Source organism: Megalops cyprinoides, chromosome 10, assembly GCF_013368585.1.
Source record: "Megalops cyprinoides isolate fMegCyp1 chromosome 10, fMegCyp1.pri, whole genome shotgun sequence".
Lineage (NCBI taxonomy): Eukaryota > Metazoa > Chordata > Actinopteri > Elopiformes > Megalopidae > Megalops > Megalops cyprinoides.
Window position 1 is genome coordinate 23,816,020 of NC_050592.1, and position 20,778 is coordinate 23,836,797.

The following is a 20,778-nucleotide window of genomic DNA, read 5'->3' on the forward strand; positions in this document are numbered from 1 at the left end:
ACATGATCTCAGGCTACAAAGAGGGTAGTCTCACTGGCCATACCGGCCCTGTCAGACCTGTCCCATTCAACCAACCTCACATTTGTTTGGTGACAACCAGAGGCTTAAACCAAGTGCATAATTCATGGATATCACCTTACTTTGCTTTTTACCCACTTGTCCCTTCTTTTCCCGGCCACTGGATCATGATGATCCACTTAAACAAATCTTGCTTTGTAATGCAGAGCCTGTTAACCGAGAGGATGAATCACTGACTGATTTGAATCGCACAAACTTAGTTTATGCAGAATCTCAGGCCAGACCACGTTTGTCACCAGATGTGTTGTCAGGCCTGACACATGGCTGTTAACTGAAGCTACAGGCTAGGCCTGAGTGCCTGGTTCTTGGCTTGAATCTTTGATCCTGGCACATGCTGGAAGATCAGGCTAACTTCACTGTGAAGTGGAGGGTCCTTCAGTCTCTACAAGACATAGATTAATGCTTGGAGTATATGGCGTGAATAATTTCTGTTTTAGGCTGCTCACTAAAGCTTCATAGTGGGAAATTAGTAAAAAAAATACACTCTACCAAAACCTTCTGGCATACATTAACAAACAAAGAGCCACATTAATTGGATGAATACTTCCAGAATGTTAACTTGAGCTGACATCACTGTCTTCCTTGACCCCACACCCCAGTTTGTCCCTCCCGGCACACCGTAGTTCCACCACAGAGAGGCGTTGTTCTGTCCTGTGAAGGGCCTGTTAGCTGGGACCGTGTCTCAGGCGCACTGTCCCTTAGGCCAAAGCCTCTGAGATTAGGAAATGAAGAGCATTAAAGCCTCCGTATCCCTCTTGGCTTCACCCCAACTGGTCTAAAAGCAAAGTATTGATTTTGAGTTACCCTGGTTTCAAAACCCACTCTCATCTCTGCTCTCCTTACAGCTTTGCACTCAAATATTTTCTCCAAGAATTCCCTTATGTAGGCAGTGGTTGTGGTGGTGGTGGTGGTGGTTGGGGAGGTGGGGGTAATTGTTGTTAAAGAGGAAAGATGCGGGAAAAAAATCAGTTCCTGAAAGACACGTTGGACATGTGACCAGCTTCACAATTAGGGATGGACCGTTATTCAGACAAAAGGGTGTCATGGGATACCCAACAGGGCCTCTGGGGCCTTGAGTAACATCTCAAATGTTTTTATTTATACTTATGCTCCTGAGAAAAGTCTGCTCGAGGTCCCCTCACATTTTGGCCCCTCTTCCTATCAACATACACAAATATATCCACCCACAACAGATGAACTCCACAGTGTGGCATTCACTCTCTGAATACTGTCATGTATAGGGCATACTCTTAAACTAACAGATTTCTACATTTTAAACCATACTCAGGTATGTAGACTGCTGACACCTGTCTGTTTTCACCATGTGTTTTGTGTAGCAGAAAATGGATGCTGCTGAAGGAATTTTGATTTTTCAGCATCAGTACCTTGTCTTTCAACAGATGGCCTACGTTGTCCATTGGTCTGTCTGAGAGTTTGTGCAACTTGTGTGTAAAATAATTAATTTTTCTTCTTCTGCTCAGAAATGTCTTAACACTGAGTGCGTATGTGGAAACTGGTGATTATTCCACCACATGCAAAGTGAGCTTTCTGATACAAAGGAAGAAGGAATTGGCTGTTTACAATGTAAAGGGTAAGCACAGAGACCACAGAGACAGTACCTATTTATCTCCGGGAAGCACCGTATGGAAGCCAAACTACTTCTTCCCACAGGTAGTGTAGATACTGCACATATCTGTCGGGAGACAATGGCATCACTAATGATTCACTTTCTTGTTATATATTTCTTTAGCAGACAGCTTTATCCCATCTGAGAGTTGCATATTGTCCATGTATGCAGCCAAGTACTTTCTGAACCAAACACTAAGCACCGGGCTCAAAGTTATGACAGCAGTGGCCTATCATGGAATTTGAACACACAACTTCCTGCTCAGCAGCCTTGTTAACTAACCACAGAACCACATTACAATGAATCTAATACAGTGACAACTGTGACACCCGTTCTAAGACTGAACAAGGACACATTAAAAAATGAGGACTGTGAAAACCACAGCAGTTGACTGCAGGGCCACTGAATCTCAGGTTTGAATCTCAAAATAGGGGCACCCTGACCTCTTCCCTAGAAAAGTGTATTACCAGTGTTTCCATGACAAATCTGTGTGTGTTGGGAGTTTATGGGCAGTTAAGCATGACCAACTGTAGATCATCCTGGATGAGTGTATCTGCTACGCAAATATACCCCATCCATTTTCTGAAAGGATGCTCCCCAGAAGGTTTCTTTCATCCCTAAATGCACCGAGGCACTTTGTTGAGCACAGCTAATAATTTTATACCTTATCCTCTCTTCCCAATTTGAGTATTATTGCCCATTAAACAGGAACTGGAAACTGTGCCGGGTCACAGACTCCAGGACTAGGACTGGGCACCTCTGACGTGAACAGTGTCAGGCAGTGTCACTTTCAGTTTCCCCACTGCAGAGCTGAACAAGCAGGCTATCTGACACAAAGCAAATACCATTACTAATGAAATGCAGTTTTACAGTACGACCATTTTGATAAATGCATAGATTTTTACATTGTAGGGCACCTATTTCAGCATGAGCTACATACCAAGGGCCATTCATCTTTTGGACAACAAGCAGTAATAATACATAGTCTGAGGATAGTCTTATATTGCCTGCTTTTTGCTCTTGTTTTCTATGTATTGATACGCATATTTGTAGCTAATGCCCTGCATGACCTATGAAATGATGTTTTCACATTGAAGGAATGAAATGTGAGTTTGACAAGTCTGTGGGTCAGTCCCCCTGTGTGTCGTGACCATAGCGATGGTCCGACCTGAACCAAATCTGAGTGTAATGGCCAACTATGCAGATAGCACCACTATAGACACACAATCAGATGCCCTCTGCTGTCAGCGCAGCCAGCTTTTTACATGTGCCATTATAATTACATTTATCACCTGACTATTTACCTCCTTTTACCTTTGGTAGAGTGTTATTAGAGTTCATGCTCTACTTGTTGTACTTGTCCTGGTTTGTTGCAAGTGTTAACCAACGATTATTATTACTACTAGTAATAGTAGTAGGCCTAGTAGAAACCAGCACTTACATAAAGATAAATAAAACTATTCAGGCCGACAGAAACTTGTCTTAATCTTTGAATGTTAAAAACAGGGGGAAGAGGTAGATTACGTTTGAGTCTACATCAAATTTTATTTCCTCATATCGGAAACTGAAAGCACGGGTCTGTATAAAGGCAACTGCTACAATGCTCTGAGCCATCACAAGAGAGCGCTACAAACCGAGGACGGTCTCGCTACCTAGGCCTATATAGAGCATACACTTTTCGTCTTTTTTCTGTCTCCTCCAAACAGGAAAAAGATCTAGTAATGAACGTATAAATGATCGCTCTCTCTAATTTTTGTGCACCGCGGTAACAGTCTTTGGTCTCGTACAACTTTCCTTTCAGTTTAATGTATGCCACTAATTCAATATTATCGTTCTTTTTAAATTGCGTATAACTGAATAAAATAATGTATTAAATGAAGAACAACATAGGTAAGTTGGTTATTTTATTACATATTGCACATTTCATGATTGCTTTTGTTTGTGTATTATATTGTATGTCGTTAATACTGCTAGTATTAGTCATGTTAAACATATCACTTTTAAAAACCTGCGTGACTGAACATCTATCTAAGCATAGACTGAATTTGTTAAATTGTTGGTTCTTGGAAACCAAACGATAGGTTCCGTTGTAGGGGGTAAAAGATCAATTCACACCGTGTGTCTGCCGTCAAAAAGCGGCAGTGTCCTGCGTATTTTTACACGGAATGTGACCAACCCGTTTCTCGTTAAGTTTAATAATCGCGTGGTATCGCCGTCGAGTATATTAGCTGTTTTAATAATCTTGTGTCCCGTTGCCGAGCTGTCTATCCGTGGCTACATCACAGGTTCCTTCAGACGGAAAAATAATTGGCCGTTTTCCTTCTGCTTGGGAAGGGGGGATCCGGTGGGATTTGAATCCGCCGCTCTCTTTTCATGAAGCCTAACTCTCGGCTGATTATCTAGACAGATTGTATTGAGTTAGGTACGGCATTAACATTCAATTGCTTTTTCCACGTGTGTGATTTTTTTTTTCAGATATTCACCCAGTCGCTTTCAATCGAGCTGCATCAATTGCATAGGCTACAAAAGCGAAATATATAGATGGGCATGTCAGAAAAAATGTTATTTTTTAACATGTTCATTTAAACATTAGGGTTTGTTGCACATTATTTTATTTTCATTTTACTGTCGAACAGTAAAACATAATTTAAGTGAAATAAGATGTAAGGATTGAGGGGGAATATCAGCGCATAAACATATGTATGATGAAAATCACCGCATATATACATGGTTAAACAGTATCTGAGGAGAGTCAATAAAATAAAATAACCAAGACACCTTTTTCTCAGGTAAGAAAACTAAACACCACAGGCGACAAGTTTCCACTGTGCGTCTTTCACGCCTTTTGTCAAACACCCCTCAATTCATGTACTCTCTGTAAACAACAGTGCCTAAAATTTGTCATCTGGTTTATAAGAAAAAGAACGAAAGAAGAGGGAAAGTGGGGAAATATTTGTCAGCCTGTTTTCGAAAATGCAAAAAAAAAAACGAAGAAAGACATATTTGGAAATTCACTTAGCCTGTCTATAAATTTAACTTCTGCGACGAATCAATCAGTACGTTCCACTGAACGTTTTGTGTTAATATAATTGGAATCAGTTTACGCACATGTATGTAAATACACATTAATAGTCCTGAATTTTTGACATAAGACTACATATAAAAAGACATCAAAGATAAAGCAGTTAAATGCGTTCCACGGTTAATTAGCGAGCCACACAGAGCGACTTCGGCGCTGAGCGCACGTGTCAGGGATAAAGACCCAGTAACTGGCTGCTAATGAGAAATCAGTTAGCTGTTAATGCGCTGGAGATCTGCTATTGAAATTAAAGCGGGTCAAAACAAGAGGCGTCTGGCGTCAATACACAACATTTTGAGGAGGCATACAGAACCGAGCCACACAATTTAAGAAGAAAGGGAACACAGAGCTTCTCACAAATCTTTATCCCGCAGTGAGTGTTGACGAGTCGCATACTTTACGCTCCCAGTTATTTATTCAGCGGTTCAGGAGGGTTACGGTGGCCAGAAAAGCATTTGCTTTCCACACATAAATTTGAAGGTCTAATTGGTCGTTCCTTAAACCTTAAATTTTTATATTTTTGTTTGCGTACTTAAATTATTAAAGTGTAAATTATTCACTTTAGTTGGGATAAGATATTCAGGTTAACATTCTCTGCAGAGGTTTAATTCGCGGGACTCGGCTTGTCCCTGTGGTATCGAAGTACTATTTAAACTGGTTTAGACGAAAATGTATTAGTCTGGGATTCTAGGGAAAGTATCAGCGTTTAAGAAACTAAAAGGTTTAATTGCAGAGATTTCCTTAAGGCTCAGGGTCCACTTTTGTTAATTAGTATATGTCTAATTAAATTAATGTCACCCCTTTCGGCCAATGGGCAAGGAAAGCTGAGTGATGTATGCCTGGGTTATTCCAAAGCCCCTCCCATGACGCTCGCGGCAAATTGGGAGTGTGAATAAGGCGATCATATATAAGAGCCCTGAAACAATTTTATCACTTGCAGATTATAACAGGAGTTGTGAAAATCTGGAGGTGTGGCTGCGTTGTAAATTCATCCGTGGTTAGCAGCAGGCAAACGTAGACACAGTAGACAGGTAGCGACTGAAGGCAGTCGTCGTGTTGCTTTTTGGCTGCTTTGGACCCGTCAGGTTAATAGTCTCTTGTTTTTGTTTTTTGAGGATGCAGCTAGGAGAGGGAATTTTACCCAGTGCACCTATCAACTTACCCAAGACTTTTTACAACCTCTCCTCCTCAGAAAGTAATAACAGTCCTGGATCAACGCCGCTAGAATTTCAGGAGGTCGATCGAACTGAATCTGAACAAGGGAACGGGCCCAAGAAGTATTTGAGCGGCGGAGGAAACGCCATGCTGGGCGAGGGTGAGAGCGAGACCTTTTCAGGAACTAAAGCCGCTCCGGACGGAAGAAAAAGTTCACCCATCGTCGGAGAAGACGACCTGTCCAGTGGCAGTCGGTACAACATAGATGGACTGGGTTCCGACAGATACTTTCTTTCGTCCTCATCTCAGCAGACCCCCGATGTGGCGAACCCGTGTTCCCTCTTCCCGTACGCAGGCCAGACCGGGACGGTTTATGCTGGGTCAAATGGATCCAGATATTCAGCCTCGCTTCACTACGGATCTGTCCTGCCGCCGACGGGGTTTTCGTCTGCCGTTTGTGCTGGACGCAGCCAGTTTGGCTCAGGGTATCAGTTTGGACAAGGACCGGGGTGTCTCTACCCCTCGTACCCGAGCACAGGGGCGGGCATCGGCTCTATGCCGATTCCAGGAACAGGGACAGGGACGAGGGCTCAAGTATACCTGTGCAACCGGCCGCTGTGGCTTAAATTTCACAGGCATCAGACAGAGATGATTATCACCAAACAGGGCAGGTAAGTGTGCGTATGTGTACTCCATTCAATGCGTACTCTGCTTATTTGTCTATGCATTTGACACTTGTCTTAAATGTCCATGTGAAATTCGCAGTTTCTTATGTTGCCTCTTGAATGAAATAATTCTATAACGGCTTTCGATCTATTTAAATAGACATTTTCATTAAGTGTAGCCTACTTTCTTCCTTTGGTCTTAAACTGTGAGAAGCTCCCAGATTATTACTGTAAAATAAGTGATTCGCCTACCTTGTTGGAGAGAGGTTTTCTGTAGCTTTGAGTAGTTGCTTTCTGTAAGCAGAATTTTGCTGTTCGTAAATTACATAATTTATTGTGTTAAATACCAAATACCGTGTTTCGTTTGAAAGCGGGTGTTAAGTTTAGCATTGGCGTAAAGATGGCCTAATGTGAATTGTTCGATTGGATTGAAAAAACTAAAATTCAGACCGTTATTTCGCTAATTGTATTACTTGAATTTATTAGTTGCTCACCTTGGCTATGTGTTTTTATTTCATACTTTTTACCTTTTCCATGGTTTTTAATACTTTTTGGGACTTATATTTTTAATTCGAAAACATTACAGTACCGCCTACGCGTATTTCACTGAAGTAGGCTATGAAATTCCCTCTTAAATTGTTTGGTTTCGAAATCCAATACTTTAAAACTAGGCCTACCTCCTTATTTTGTATCAAAAGGTTTTTTTTTATTTTTAATTGAAATGATTTTTTATTTCTGTTGGCAGGCGGATGTTCCCGTTTCTTAGTTTTAATATCACAGGTCTGAACCTTACAGCCCACTACAATGTCTTTGTTGAGATTGTGCTGGCCGATCCGAACCATTGGCGATTTCAAGGAGGGAAGTGGGTCACCTGCGGGAAAGCGGATAACAACATGCAAGGTACCACTATCTGACTACAAATGCATTGAGTTCAAGTTCGACAAATTTAAATAACGACGGCCCTCTTGCATAGATTGTTTCAAACCAGTTACAGTTTTCGTGTCGCCCATTTTTTCCCGTTTCCTACTATGTCGTTGTTAGGGGATCTTAAGTAACGTGAAATTTATTTTTAATGCTCACTTATACTGAGAGGCATAACACCGTAGGTGCGGTATTTACCGGGTATTTATCCATTTCCTTCTGACCACATTACCCTACCCGACTCGTTTATACTTCAATTCGGTTTTGGTTAATCGCTGAAATTATGCAATTATTTGAGTCGTGTTGTCACTGTGAGGATGTGCATAGTCACTATTATCAGCAAAATAACTGATCTGTACGTTTTCGCTAGAAAGAATTGTTCCGTTTTTGTCTGTAGGCAACAAGATGTATGTCCACCCCGAATCGCCGAACACGGGGGCCCACTGGATGAGACAGGAGATTTCCTTCGGCAAACTGAAACTGACCAACAATAAAGGTGCCAATAACAATAATACACAGGTGAGAGGGAGAACGCTGCACTCCTTTAAACACGTTAAATCACGTGTGATGGTGTATGGCACGTTGTGGAGTGTCCTCTTGTAATATGTTTGGACCAAGACCCTAGGGTTTGCCTCTAATTTATTTTTAAACTGTGATTTCAGTAAAGAAAATGTAGGCCTTCTGTTTGAAGAAATGCATGCCCTTTTACAACATATTTTATAATGTTACCAGAATTGCATAAGCTTGCAGACCAAAGTCCATTAGATTCAGTCCAGCTGCCCCACTTTGGTTGCTTCCTTGCAATTTTAATATCTTGTAAATTGTCAATTTAAGACTTGGTCAAACTTGGAATGTCTTAATGCACATATTATTGATACACATATATTATAATAATTATGTAATTATAATCCCTCTCCTCCCAAAAAATGAATCATTTGTCAGTAGCGATGGGGGTAACTCATTGTAATGGGTGATATCTGCCCCCTCCCCACCCACCACCATGCTGTGGTTTTGTATCTGAGATCTTCTTCTTTTTTTTTTTTTGGAAATCCTTGCAGATGATTGTCCTTCAGTCTCTGCACAAATACCAGCCCCGGCTGCACATCGTTGAGGTCACAGAGGATGGGGTGGAAGACATGAGCAGCGAGTCGAAGACGCAGACCTTCACCTTCCCCGAGAACCAGTTCATTGCGGTCACCGCTTACCAGAATACAGATGTAAGCAGCGTCCCCTTTCTCGTCAAACCGCAGCTATTTCCACCGTCCAGTTTACCCCCCCCCCCCCCCCCCCCCCCTTGAGGGGACTTCTCGTTTTGATACCTTCTTTTCCTCCTCCTTTGCAGATCACGCAGCTGAAAATTGATCACAACCCCTTTGCTAAAGGCTTCCGGGACAACTACGATTCGTAAGTATTGACGCACATTGACGAGTTACAGTGGAGGGGGAAGTCGGAAAATCCCTCTCTCATCACATTTTCCTGCCGCAATGTAAGAGGTAGGTTCAGTGCACAGGTGCTGTTAAACTCGCTGGGCAAGGCCTTTAACCCATATTGCTTCAGAAAATATCCAGCTGTATAAAAATGCATATCTGAAATTGATAAGCTCTGAGGATTTCCCCTGAGTAAAGGTGTCTGGCAAGGTTATGAAGGGTTTAGTAGTGGTCTCGTGTTGCTCTGGCTGGCTGACTGACGGGTGGGCCATGGGTGTGTCTCCCCCTCCCCCCCTGTGCTGCTGTAGAATGTACACGGCCCCCGAGAGTGACAGGCTGACTCCGTCCCCCACCGACTCCCCACGCTCCCACCAGATCGTGCCAGGAGCCCGCTATGCCATGCAGCCCTTCTTCCAGGACCAGTTCGTCAACAACCTGCCCCAGAACCGCTTCTACAACGGCGAGCGCGCTGTCCCTCAGACCAATGGCATCCTGTCTCCACAGGCGGATGATGCAGGGACCGCAGCCACGCAGCGCTGGTTCGTCACCCCCATGCAGCAGACAGGCTCCAACAAGCTGGACCTGAGCTCCTACGACAGCGACTACTCCAGCAGCCTGCTGCCCTACGGCATCAAGTCCCTGCCCCTCCAGACCTCACACGCCCTCGGCTACTACCCCGACTCCGCCTTCGCCTCCATGGCCGCGGGGTGGGGGTCCAGAGGCACTTACCAGCGGAAGATGACCACGGGCCTGCCCTGGTCTCCCAGGCCCAGCCCCACGGGCTTCCCAGAAGACCACCTGTCCGGCAAGGACAAGGTCCGGGAGGACGCGGCCAGCGCCGCGGCCGCCTCGTCCACCTGGATTGAGACGCCCCCCTCCCTGAAATCCTTGGACTCGGCCGACTCCGGCGTGTACTCCATGGTGTGCAAGAGGAGGCGGGTGTCTCCCAGCAACTCCAGCACAGAGAACTCTCCCACCATTAAGTGTGAGGACTTGACTTCTGAAGAGTACAGCAAAGAGACCTCCAAAAGCATGGGCTATTATGCCTTTTACACAAGCCCTTAGAGTATTTTAATTTTTTTTAATGTTGATGACCTTTTTTTAAGTTCCCTTGGAGTCCCCCCCCCCCCCCACCCCGCATCACACCATGTTCCCTCCGTCTGAGCGATGTGCTGCCGTGTGTAATTTCTGAAGGTGCCAAAGCTTTTAATGATCCGAGCAAGTTGTACTGGTATTTGCCCTCCTCAGTGTGATCAGTTTTATTTTTCTTAATTTTTTAATAAGCATGCCCTCCATCGTTGACTTTATTTTATACAAATGTGACTTATTTATTGAAGGCTCTTTCATGTATAGTATTTGTTCATTGTAGAATGTGAGGTATCTTGTACAAAATGTCTACATGGCAGTGTTATGAAAATCGGTAATAAATCTCCCATGCTTTTCAGAGCCTGCATTTTCCTGATGAACATAGTTTTTGTTCGGGTTAAGGGCTGAAATTACAGTAGCATTCTAGGGTAATCTTCATTTGCATAGGATAGTGCTACAGTAGTGACGAACTTGTAATTTGGGTTCGCTCGGCCCGAGTTTTTTTTTATTGCAGCTACGACTTATAAGGGGGAAGTTTCCTGTTTTGATCTAATCGGCTAATCTGGGGTTTACTTGTAAATAAAGAGCAAAAGCGTGGGTGTCAGCGACAAATGGTTCATAGTGGATGTTTGATTTAAATTAGCCCCGGTCAATGTGTGGACACGTTTCTTTTTCATTGTGAAACTGCAATCATTCAACTACTATTTTACAGCAAAAATATATTGATAACACTCTCGGTGGGGTGGGGGAGGGGGGGCATTGTCATGTAATGGAAATCCGTTATTAAAGTGAGCTTTATTCGACTGTTGCACATGGTGTACGACGACTGACAAACACGCCAAGGCGAGCGGGGGAAGCCCCACCGAGGCGCTCGTACCCTTTTTCCGAGGTGTCGGTTCTGTTTCAATAAAGCAAAACGAAATTTCCTTGCGCAAAACGTCGTAACTGCGCTGTGGTATGTGATGATGCGTAATGGGGGAATTATGCTCCCAAAATTCTTATGAAGACTGATGGCTACCTCGATAGCGAGTCGTCCAGCCCAGAGTTCCACAACAACGCAGCACAGAAAGTAAAGGGGACTGTCGCTCAGCGTTAACCAGGTCCCAGTGACAAAATAACTTGATGTTGCGGGTGTTTTTAGGACTATTCAATGCTTGCCACAATACGTAATTATTGTTCGTGGGGTACAGGAAGTTAATTTTACCAATACCACCCGACAACTTACTTATTTACAAGAAGCACACGAAGCATTTAGGAACTCAACAATTTCTCGTGGAAATGGTACCTGATATTATATCACCTATTCTACAGCACAAACTGATATGCCGGTATACAACCTAATACGCATCCATGTAGCGAGGTGGGTTTCTAGATTTCAGTCTGCACTATCTGAAATCCCGGTTTTGTGTGTGTTTTTTTTTTTCTTACGCCCTGAAGTCAATGCAGATGCGATTCAAACTGTAGGCTGTGAAATATCCCCTTTTCATTACCACAAATGAATAGCAGAATGAGTGTAAACTAATTCATTTTGTCTATATGTCGGATATATTTAATTCCAAATTACTTTCAATTTAAACTAAACCCACCCATTCATTTGACATACACAATTATTAACCATTAGTCCAAATTTAAATGGCTATTTCATGCTCTATTCACATTTTTAAATTTGTTTTGAAAGGTTTTTCTTTGCAACACCGTCAAACGTGTATAATTCCAATCAGAAAACTCCGGTATTATGATTGCAGAAACCAGACAGAGCGAATATGACAAATACTTGTAACCTACATAATGATACATCACATGTTTAAATCTTGAAATGTATAGTTACCTTGTGTTGCTAGTAATCTGAATTCATATTTCTCATATGCTATCACTGGAAATAGCGATGAATTCATAAGGCGACTGTTCTAATTGCACCATAAATGGGCTATTCACAAGAGGCTGGTATGTCTTCGGAGAATGGGAGAAGTTGGGGTGTTGGCCTGTCACAAAACATTGAAATCGTCTCGTGTAGAAGTTGCCTAGTAAAAACCTGTTAATATGCAACTGTTTTGTTTCTGTCGAAAACGTTTACTTTTTAAACATTCTGACACAGCTTCTGGTGGGCTGCTTCCAAGAGCCCCTGGTCTGTGTCGGCGCGTCCTCTACAGTTCGCGTTCGCAAGCCGGGTCAGCAGAGCTGCGCGTCGGTTTTAATGTCCGCTTCTTTTTCAACAAGTGTTCCCAAAACACGTTTTCGACAGCTTCAACACTTCTCTGCTGTAGCCAGCGATTTCTTTGTGTTTGTGTATGATTGTAAATGTTTACCGCATACGCATGGAAAATTTATACATGCATTTACACTTTGGTGTATATGGATAGTTTTTAGGAGTAGCTGAGGTAAAGTACCTTTCGAAATAGTCTATCAGCAACATATTCTTAAATACTATGCACCACATATTACGATACTTAATAATATTAATAATAAAGCCGGAAGTGTAAAACAAGTTTTTAAAAAGGTTAGTGGTAACAGACAGACAGTCCCATAGCAACATGCATCTTTATTTAGCGTTCATTAACTAGCCCGTATGTTTGTCAACTGTTAATGTCTTTGTGGTGGAACGAGCAAGCACTGAGTGCCATGCGTGATCACTGCTTTCTTACATAGCCTATTTGAACAGTCCTCTTTAATGTTTTAAGATACCCCGCCTTGTAACCGAAGAAGAAAGTGTGTAGTGCATAGATTTATGAGCAATTTCAGATGTAAACATACCTACACACCACCTCAGAGATTTCTTTCACCCACACAAAAAACAAAAAATCTTTCTTTGAGCTAACGCGATGTTACTCATCGCGAAACACTGCCCTCACCTCTTCAAGCCGCACGCCGATCACCTACGGTTTCTTCAAATTTACTCTCTTCCAAGAAATCAGACGACTGTAAATTCATTTTCCTTAAATCATTAATTAGCCTAATAACAGCTGGATCCGTTGGGCTAATTGCAAGGCAAATTAAGTACACATTTACTGTGTGTTTTTATACTTTCGGTTCTGTTATTTTCTGAGAGCAGCCTGCTGTCATAGAGGTTACTTGTTGAATAGCAACGGAAAACATACATAAATGGTTTAATTTTAAACTGTCCTCATATTTGTATGTCGTTTTTTTGCCAACAAAACGTCACCCTTGTAGATTTTAAGTGGCCCGAAACTACCAAGTGTGTGTTACTGTGAAAAGGCAAGGGAACAGGTTGATTAGGAACTAGTAAAGCATAGTCTACAGATTTGAATTATGTTCATTTATAGTTATATAGGCTCGCATTTGTAAATAAATCTGTAAATACCCGGACGCACAACAAATGGCTAAAGCTTCGTGTTTTGTAATCGAACTGTATTTGAAGCAATCCGTTAGGTTATTCTAAGGAAGAGTACTTTTAGTGAGCGACGTATTCTTACACAAACCCGTATTTTCAAATTTCTCTAATCTTCGCGTGTTCCTCCATACAAACGGATCTCTAAAGGTATTTTCTTTCCCCAGTTTCTTGCACATATACGTTATACGAACACATGCACACCGAAATCTATACATTTGACGCTTATAATCAGGCATACAAAAAAATTAAAATTAAAATTAAAATGATAACTGCAATAAATTAATCACCGATAAATAACTACAGCGATTATCCTATCAGCTGACATACAGTGAGGATGGTGGTAGAAATGCTGTTCTATAAGGAACTACGAGCCATGTCCATTAACATTTTAAACGGACAGGTGGGAACGTTATGAAACAGTAATTTTTCATTGCGAGGGCGCCAACATTGCGCAACGTTGATCTTCCTATACGTAAGACCTGGGCCCCAACGTCGACCCTGAGTCCAGAATCATCCTGCTCAAACATCCTAAATTATCCAAACATCAAATTATCCTAAACACAATATCAGTATTACAAATAGCAGACACTGAGTCAACGTCTGAGACCAGCTCTGAATACACACGGTCACATAGCTGCGCCAGAGCAGGCCATATAACAAAATCTTTGTAATAAAGCAACAAAGACGTTGAAAATCACATCAGTCTAGTTACATCTGCTACCGACAACTGAATCAAGGTCATTTACATTGGCCAAATTAAATTTTATATTACATTATTATATGTGCATCTCAGGTGTCATGCTACTCCCATCTAATGTGGCATGTGTAGGAGTGGAAAATTGCAAAAGAAGTCAAAATTTCTGATGAGGTTTAAGATTTTTCAATATGCTGACTGCTGTAAAATTGGCACTTCAAGTCAGCATAGATTCACAGGCTCACCTTAACCTGTGAGTATTGCAGCAACTCAAACATGAACTCTGACATTAACATCTGACTGACTGCTTTTCAAATAGAATGTTGGGGGTGGGGTGGTGGATGTGACATTATAATTTCTTCAGATGGATCTTGCACATAAAAGGGAATATTTTACTGGATAATGTACGACACACTGCTCATCAATTAACTACTGACTAAAGTCAACAAAGGCAATAAACAACAGGTGCAATTTCAAATGAAATTTCCATAGACGTGATTGTTGCATGGCCGTACTCAATAAAAAAGGTTACCGTGTGATGTTTCTAGCCTTTCAGCCTGAACTGGAAAAGAACGTTCAGGAAAGAAACTGTTTGTACCTTTATGACATCACCTGCTGATCAATGCAGCCACAGAAGCAACTCAAATCAATAGTTTAAAATTTCCTCTTGATGAACCAACCAATACTTTAGTTTAACACCATTTCTGGTGTCACTGGGGACAGACATTTTGAGGGATGGAATGAATCAGAATCTTATAACATCACAACAAACTTACAGTATACGTATACAGGGTGGTCATACAGCTCCTATCTATTTGGTTGAAAAAATGTTAGTGTTAACGTTCTACTTTTTCAGTTTTAGGTATAAGCCGAGAGAAGTAAAAAAGTTTGTTGTTCATTCTTAGGAACATGAAATGAGTATGCCAGCTGGTAGAAATGAAGATGTTTTCACAGGAAAAGTTTGGGACTTTATGATCACCCAGTATAACGTATGGGGCATAGTGCAGGCAAAGTGGTGGTTAATAATCTCACTAGCACTTTGTCCTTAACTGTGAGTAACAAAGATGACAGCTGTTCTGTATTTTCACTCATCACCACGAGTTTGAATGAAATTAACAACAAAAACAACCACAACAATATAGATAGTGTGAATATACAAAATGTGGGAACCGGGAGAGATGCAATTCTCGCTGTGATTTCATTTGCCCTAGTTAAGAACATAGTACTATGAGAGACTGAACGCCCCAGTGTTCGGCATTTAAACTCGTTCCACTGAAGGTTTCCTCTCACTGGGTTATTGCTCCTTTGTGTTTTTACAGTATGAACATCCACACAATTCAGCAATCATGGCAACCTTAGAAGGTCTTGGAGTGCTTCCATTCCTTCTCCTCCTCCTCCTCCTCCTCCTCCTCCTCCTCCTCATTTTCTCCCATTTGAATTCATTTAAATACCTCAGCACATTCGGCACTTTATTTTTAGTTAAGTGTGCTGTCACGCTCCTTGACTGAAACCTAAGTGTCTGACTAACTCCAATTAACACCTGCTAATGATGTAGAGTTCTGATGCTCTGGCGGGCGTCAGACGCCCCAACTTCTGCATAAATGTAACTAATTAATCCTCTCAGGAAGGCTGCCAGAAATTGAATCTGAGGTTGAGACTGGGGGGAGGGGCTGGGGGGCAAAGTGAAGATGTACCCTATTTGCTTGCCATTTGTATGAGTGGATTGGGGCTCAGAGCTCCTTGATGAGTTGGCGGGGGGGGGGGGGGGGTGCGGGGTTGGGGTTTATTTGTGTAAACAAGTCCTTGTTGCTCTGACTCAGTGAAAGCTGCAATCTGCGTCTGCGCAGTCAGACCCTACTGGAAGTATCGGTCGATTCCACAGTGTCTGTAGGTTCCCGCTCAGCCCAGAAGATTATATCCTTAGATCTAATTGTCTTGATTGCAGACGTCCCCCTTTTCAGAGCATGTGGCCTGATAAACAGTGCACAGTGGAGCAAATGCCAAACACAGGGTAGGCACATCTCCCTGATGACAGCTGACTGACTCATAGGCACCCCGGGAAAAAAACACCTTAACAGTCTGAGCAGTCTCTCTATCTATCTATCTATCTATCTATCTATCCAACAGTTGATATATCTGTTTAAGCATTTATATGTAATGTATTGCCACACACACCCTAATGCAGCAAAAAGAACAATTTAAACAAAGAAATGAAAGATTTTAATTATATCCATGTCAAAATAATGTACAGTGATAAAAGGTAACTTTATAGAAAACTGGTGACTTTATCGTGATGACTTTATTAATCATTGATGGCACTTGAAGTCGTAGAAACAGCAGAACTAACTTAGTGAAAATGAGCCCTCTTTTTTATTGCTTTTGTGGAAAGGGGCCCTTGTTAAACAGTCAAGATTTCAGCATTTGCATATCTTACCTCTCATTAAAGCATCACAGCTTCCGTTATCACTGAATCATACTTAACGCATTTGTGATTAGACTTCAGATGCGCAGATTGTGACGTCCTCTGGATGAAACAGTCCTTTTCTAGATGCATTTGCCTGCAGTTTTCATCATTTCATTTTTTATTTGCTCCACAAACACCTGTATCCAGGGAGACTTACTCCTCTCTAACCAATCAACACATTTGTTCTGACTGGCTTCATGAATTAAGCTTAATGTACTTAAATAACCAAAGTAGAGCGGCATTCAGCCACTGACGTTCAAGTCCATAGCTTAGAGAGGTCCCTACTGTAACTGACCTCAGTTTGTCACCTGTGCGTTTTAGCCTCCACGTCCTTAGCGTAGTTCAGCTGAAATGGCTAGATGACATCACGGCTTGCTCAGCCCGCAGGGTGGTACAGACAGTGATGTATCTCATACCGTCCGTAATTCCATCCTGTGAGCATTGACAGTGAACAGAATGCAAGCTTGGGTAAGTGTTTTTGCTATGCTGCCTTAGACAGAGTGAGGAACAGGGAGTAACAGCGGTGTGTGCTAGGATCAGCCGGGGGGATCACAGCATCTTGCCTACAGCAAAGATATAGTAATGGATGAGAGAAGCATAAAACGCCCTTCTTGACTTACTTATTGACTGCAACTCATTATGGTTAAATTAGTTCAGTAGGGTTTGTCAGGATATACCCCTGACGAGCAGCTTGCTTTCATTTGAAATTTGGAAATATTCTTATTAAGTGCAGAGCAGATGGAATAGTCTGTATTAAATAGTTAACCTTCTTATCAAGCTATATACTCCTTTGTAACAATGCTAATGGGTCAGTAGGTGTCAGTCTCCCTACTGGACTATGCGCTCTCAGCGAACCAATGTCCCAATGCAGTGAAGGGGACGATGTAAGGCATCGTTTTTTTAATTACAGGTTAAGATGAGGGTCAGAGTCACTGTAATCGCTAAAAATGCCATGTGCTGATCACATAGAGTAGAGTTGTCCCCTGGTGCCTTGCCTAAATTTCCAAATGCTCCTCAAATGTAATCACCCCCCTCATTTTAATTGTTGAAATAGATCATTGTCTCTCCACCTCATCTGATGTTCACCCTCGGCGGATAGGTGTTAATCACTGGTGGTGTCCAAGGTGAGTTACTCTTTCTACCACCCATTGCTATGAAAGGATTTTGACATGTAGAGATGAAAGACACTAGATTAAATATACTTCATTCCGTTGATAAAATTTTGATGCAAACCTGCAAATGTGCTCACCAAGAGCCTGTTATTCACAGGACTGTTCATTATTGCAGGGGTCAACGGCCAACAATGTAAAGGACAGCCTCTCTGATGTTACTTGTGAGTGTTCATACAGTGAATCTACAGGGCAGTGAAAAATTGCCACTGTTTTAAACAGAGCTCTGGGAACCACAACAGGTCAATAGACCATGTGCAGTTTGGAGCCACTCATGCAAGAAAAGTACTAATCAATATACACAACTACAGTGTACTTACCTTTTTGTGTTAACCTTGTAAGGGTTCAAGGCGTCTGTAATCTGTCAGGCCTAAGCCATTGTCTTTCTTGTTTCTTTGTGTTTGGAACCAGATTATGATGAAATCACAGTCAGAAGAAAGAGAAGTGAGAGCACAGTCAGGTACCACAGAGAGAGCAGAGGCCTGTGACTCACACGACAGAGCGATTACCACAGAAATATAGAGGCCATGTCCTCCGGCTGTTTTCCTCACCTCCAATAAGACCAGCACGCCTCCTATCCCAGGTGAACCTCTGCCCTGCGGAAAGACCTCCGTGTTAGTATTAGTGTCATGGCATCTCTTTTAGAAGTAGCTGGAAGGCAACGATGGCGGAAGTTAGCTGAGGTGTTGTGGTTTCTGCACAACGTGTCCATGCCTATATTTCTCAGAATAGGAAGGAGGTGGGATAGCAGGGGCGGTTGCCAGGGGGAACGGGGGATTGAGGTTGTTTTTGTCACTGGGCAGGACCTGCTTTGCCTAACATCTTGGTTGCAGATTTCCATTCTGTTAAGATGCTTTACCGTATGGTCAACACAAGCAATTAACCTTGAATAATAATAATAATAATAATTTTTGCAGCTCTAAAATGCAGATTCAGGTTTTTTTTTCTTCTGTAAAGCGCAGATTTTGCAAGATGTCATTATCACAAGAAATAAAATGCTTGTTAGGTGTTCATCATCATGGGTTGGGTCTGTGAGAAAATAAAGCCAAAGGAGACATTTTGTTGGTTGGCCAGATAAACACCTTCCCTGGAGTTCATTTACAAATACTTATTGAGTTTTTTCCAGAAATTGTAAAAGTGGTTACAATTATATATACATAAAAAGCATCATGACATATGGCTACTGCTGTTGGATTCTTGCACAAAATATTTCACTGAAATGGTCTCAGTAGGTAATTGAATGGATGATATGTTAATTGTTGTTAATTTAAGCTATGGAGGTTGCCATGACTAAGGATGTATGGCAATCAAGGAAGTAATAATGTTCAGAGCAAAAAGTGACTGATGATTTTTGAGAGGATGGCTTCAGGCCACCATTAATGTGTATTTTCACATCTAATTCAACAGGGAGCCCCAAGCCAGATTGTCTCATGAAATATCTTTCTTTTTCTAATATTTTGCTCCTTTCTGCCTTTCTTTTTTCATGCTCTTCAGTTTGTGCTGTATACAAGAAAGGGGAAGGGAAGAAGAGAGGGAGAGATGATAGCAGTAAATGAGTGAGTGAAAGAAAGAGAGAGAAAGAGAGACAGTGAGAGAAAAAGAAACTTAAAAAGAAAAAGAAATCAAAAAGAGATGAGAATTGAGAGTTAAAATAACTGAGGCCGATTGTGTGGTTTTGAAAGAAAAATGAACAAACATCTCAGTTGTCAGTCCAATGTTCTGTAACACACAGATGCGCACGTAGACACATGCATGCACACACATGCACACACACCTTCTCAGCAGCTGAGAAGACCCCCCTCCTGCAGCACTCGTACACCTGGGGGCAGGTAAGACGGCGGGTCTCATGGCACAAACATCCTGCAGCCTGGCTGACATTTCTCTGCGCTTTTATTTCCCCCCAAACACCTACCCCCATCTCACCACCTACACCCCTCCGACGGCCTCCGCTTGCCTCAAGGTATGACCACAGGCCATGAGAGAATACACGTGTCTCTTCTGCAAGCAGCGACACCCTCCCACACGCGCACACACACACACACACGGGCGCATACACACACACTCATATACCTGCTGTCTATTGCATCACACAAGCAGGCATGCACACACACCTGCCATCTCTTGCATCACACACACACCCCATGCAGAGGCCTGGACTCTCGCTGCGGCAGCACTCTCAGTAATTCAGTGTTGCACTCTGCATGAGCTTTTTTGTTTTTTTCTGCAGTTTTTTTCTTTTTCTCGCATTCTGCAAGAGACACACTGCAGGCTACCTTTTACCCCCAGCAGCCTCCTCCCCCCAGTCTGATTACTTTGACGATTTCTGTAAACTGTGGGAGAACTTTGTGTCCAATTTACCTAATTTCACACTAACCCATGCAAATAATTTTTAAATGTTTTTATTTGTCAGTACCAACATAAAAGAGATGTTCCCAGCAAGGGGTTTGACAGATATATATTGTAAATGAAAAGGGTGTTCAAAACAGGACAAATCATTTTATGTTTGCCCTGTGTAATCTACAATGTCTTACAGTAGGTAAATGTTGAATTCATTTTCTGCATTTTCCGTTGTCCTACGTGATAATCCCATTATGACAGAATCATACATGTGCAAGTCAAATCTATGAAGGTATAATCTGTTGTTTACAGCGAGGGGCATATGGGTGAGAATTGCAGAGAAAGGACATGTGTTTTAAGATTTGGTAATCACACTCTGCTCAGGTGAAATAATATATATTTGCATGTATATGCTGGTATGTCCGTGTGTATAAATAGAGTAATTGTTGACCGTGGCAACAGCTCAGGCAATGCAATGCTTTGTTATTTTTTGAATTTTTTGAACATTTTGAATGCCGTCTTCAAAAGGCCCCAAATGACACAATGCAGTGAAAGCACAAGGAACAAGTATTCCTCACTGGATTTTAAATGCAACGATACATGTCCCTTTTGTTACCTGTAGCAACTACAAACCAAGCTGATGGCAGAACAAGCATTTTTCCCATGGTTTCAGAGTTTCATGCCCTTGGTTTCACTCTCTTGGTCATTTAATCAGTCTTTGGAGCAT

At 42.1% G+C, this 20,778-nt stretch overlaps 1 protein-coding gene across 2 annotated transcripts; it reads left to right on the forward strand.

Moving 5' to 3' along the window:
• The first annotated feature begins 3,344 nt into the window (after positions 1-3,344).
• On the forward strand, positions 3,345-10,237 carry eomesb (eomesodermin homolog b). Of its 2 annotated transcripts, none has more exons than XM_036538774.1 (7): positions 3,345-3,595; positions 5,900-6,610; positions 7,350-7,504; positions 7,923-8,044; positions 8,584-8,742; positions 8,868-8,929; positions 9,261-10,237. In XM_036538774.1, the coding sequence occupies exons 2-7, from the start codon at positions 5,901-5,903 to the stop codon at positions 10,015-10,017; spliced, it is 1,965 nt and encodes a 654-aa protein (XP_036394667.1). In that variant the 5' UTR covers positions 3,345-3,595; position 5,900; the 3' UTR covers positions 10,018-10,237. The 2 variants fall into 2 exon arrangements, with proteins under 2 accessions (XP_036394667.1, XP_036394668.1); XM_036538775.1 differs by having other exon boundaries at positions 5,977-6,610.
• The last annotated feature ends 10,541 nt before the right edge of the window (positions 10,238-20,778 follow it).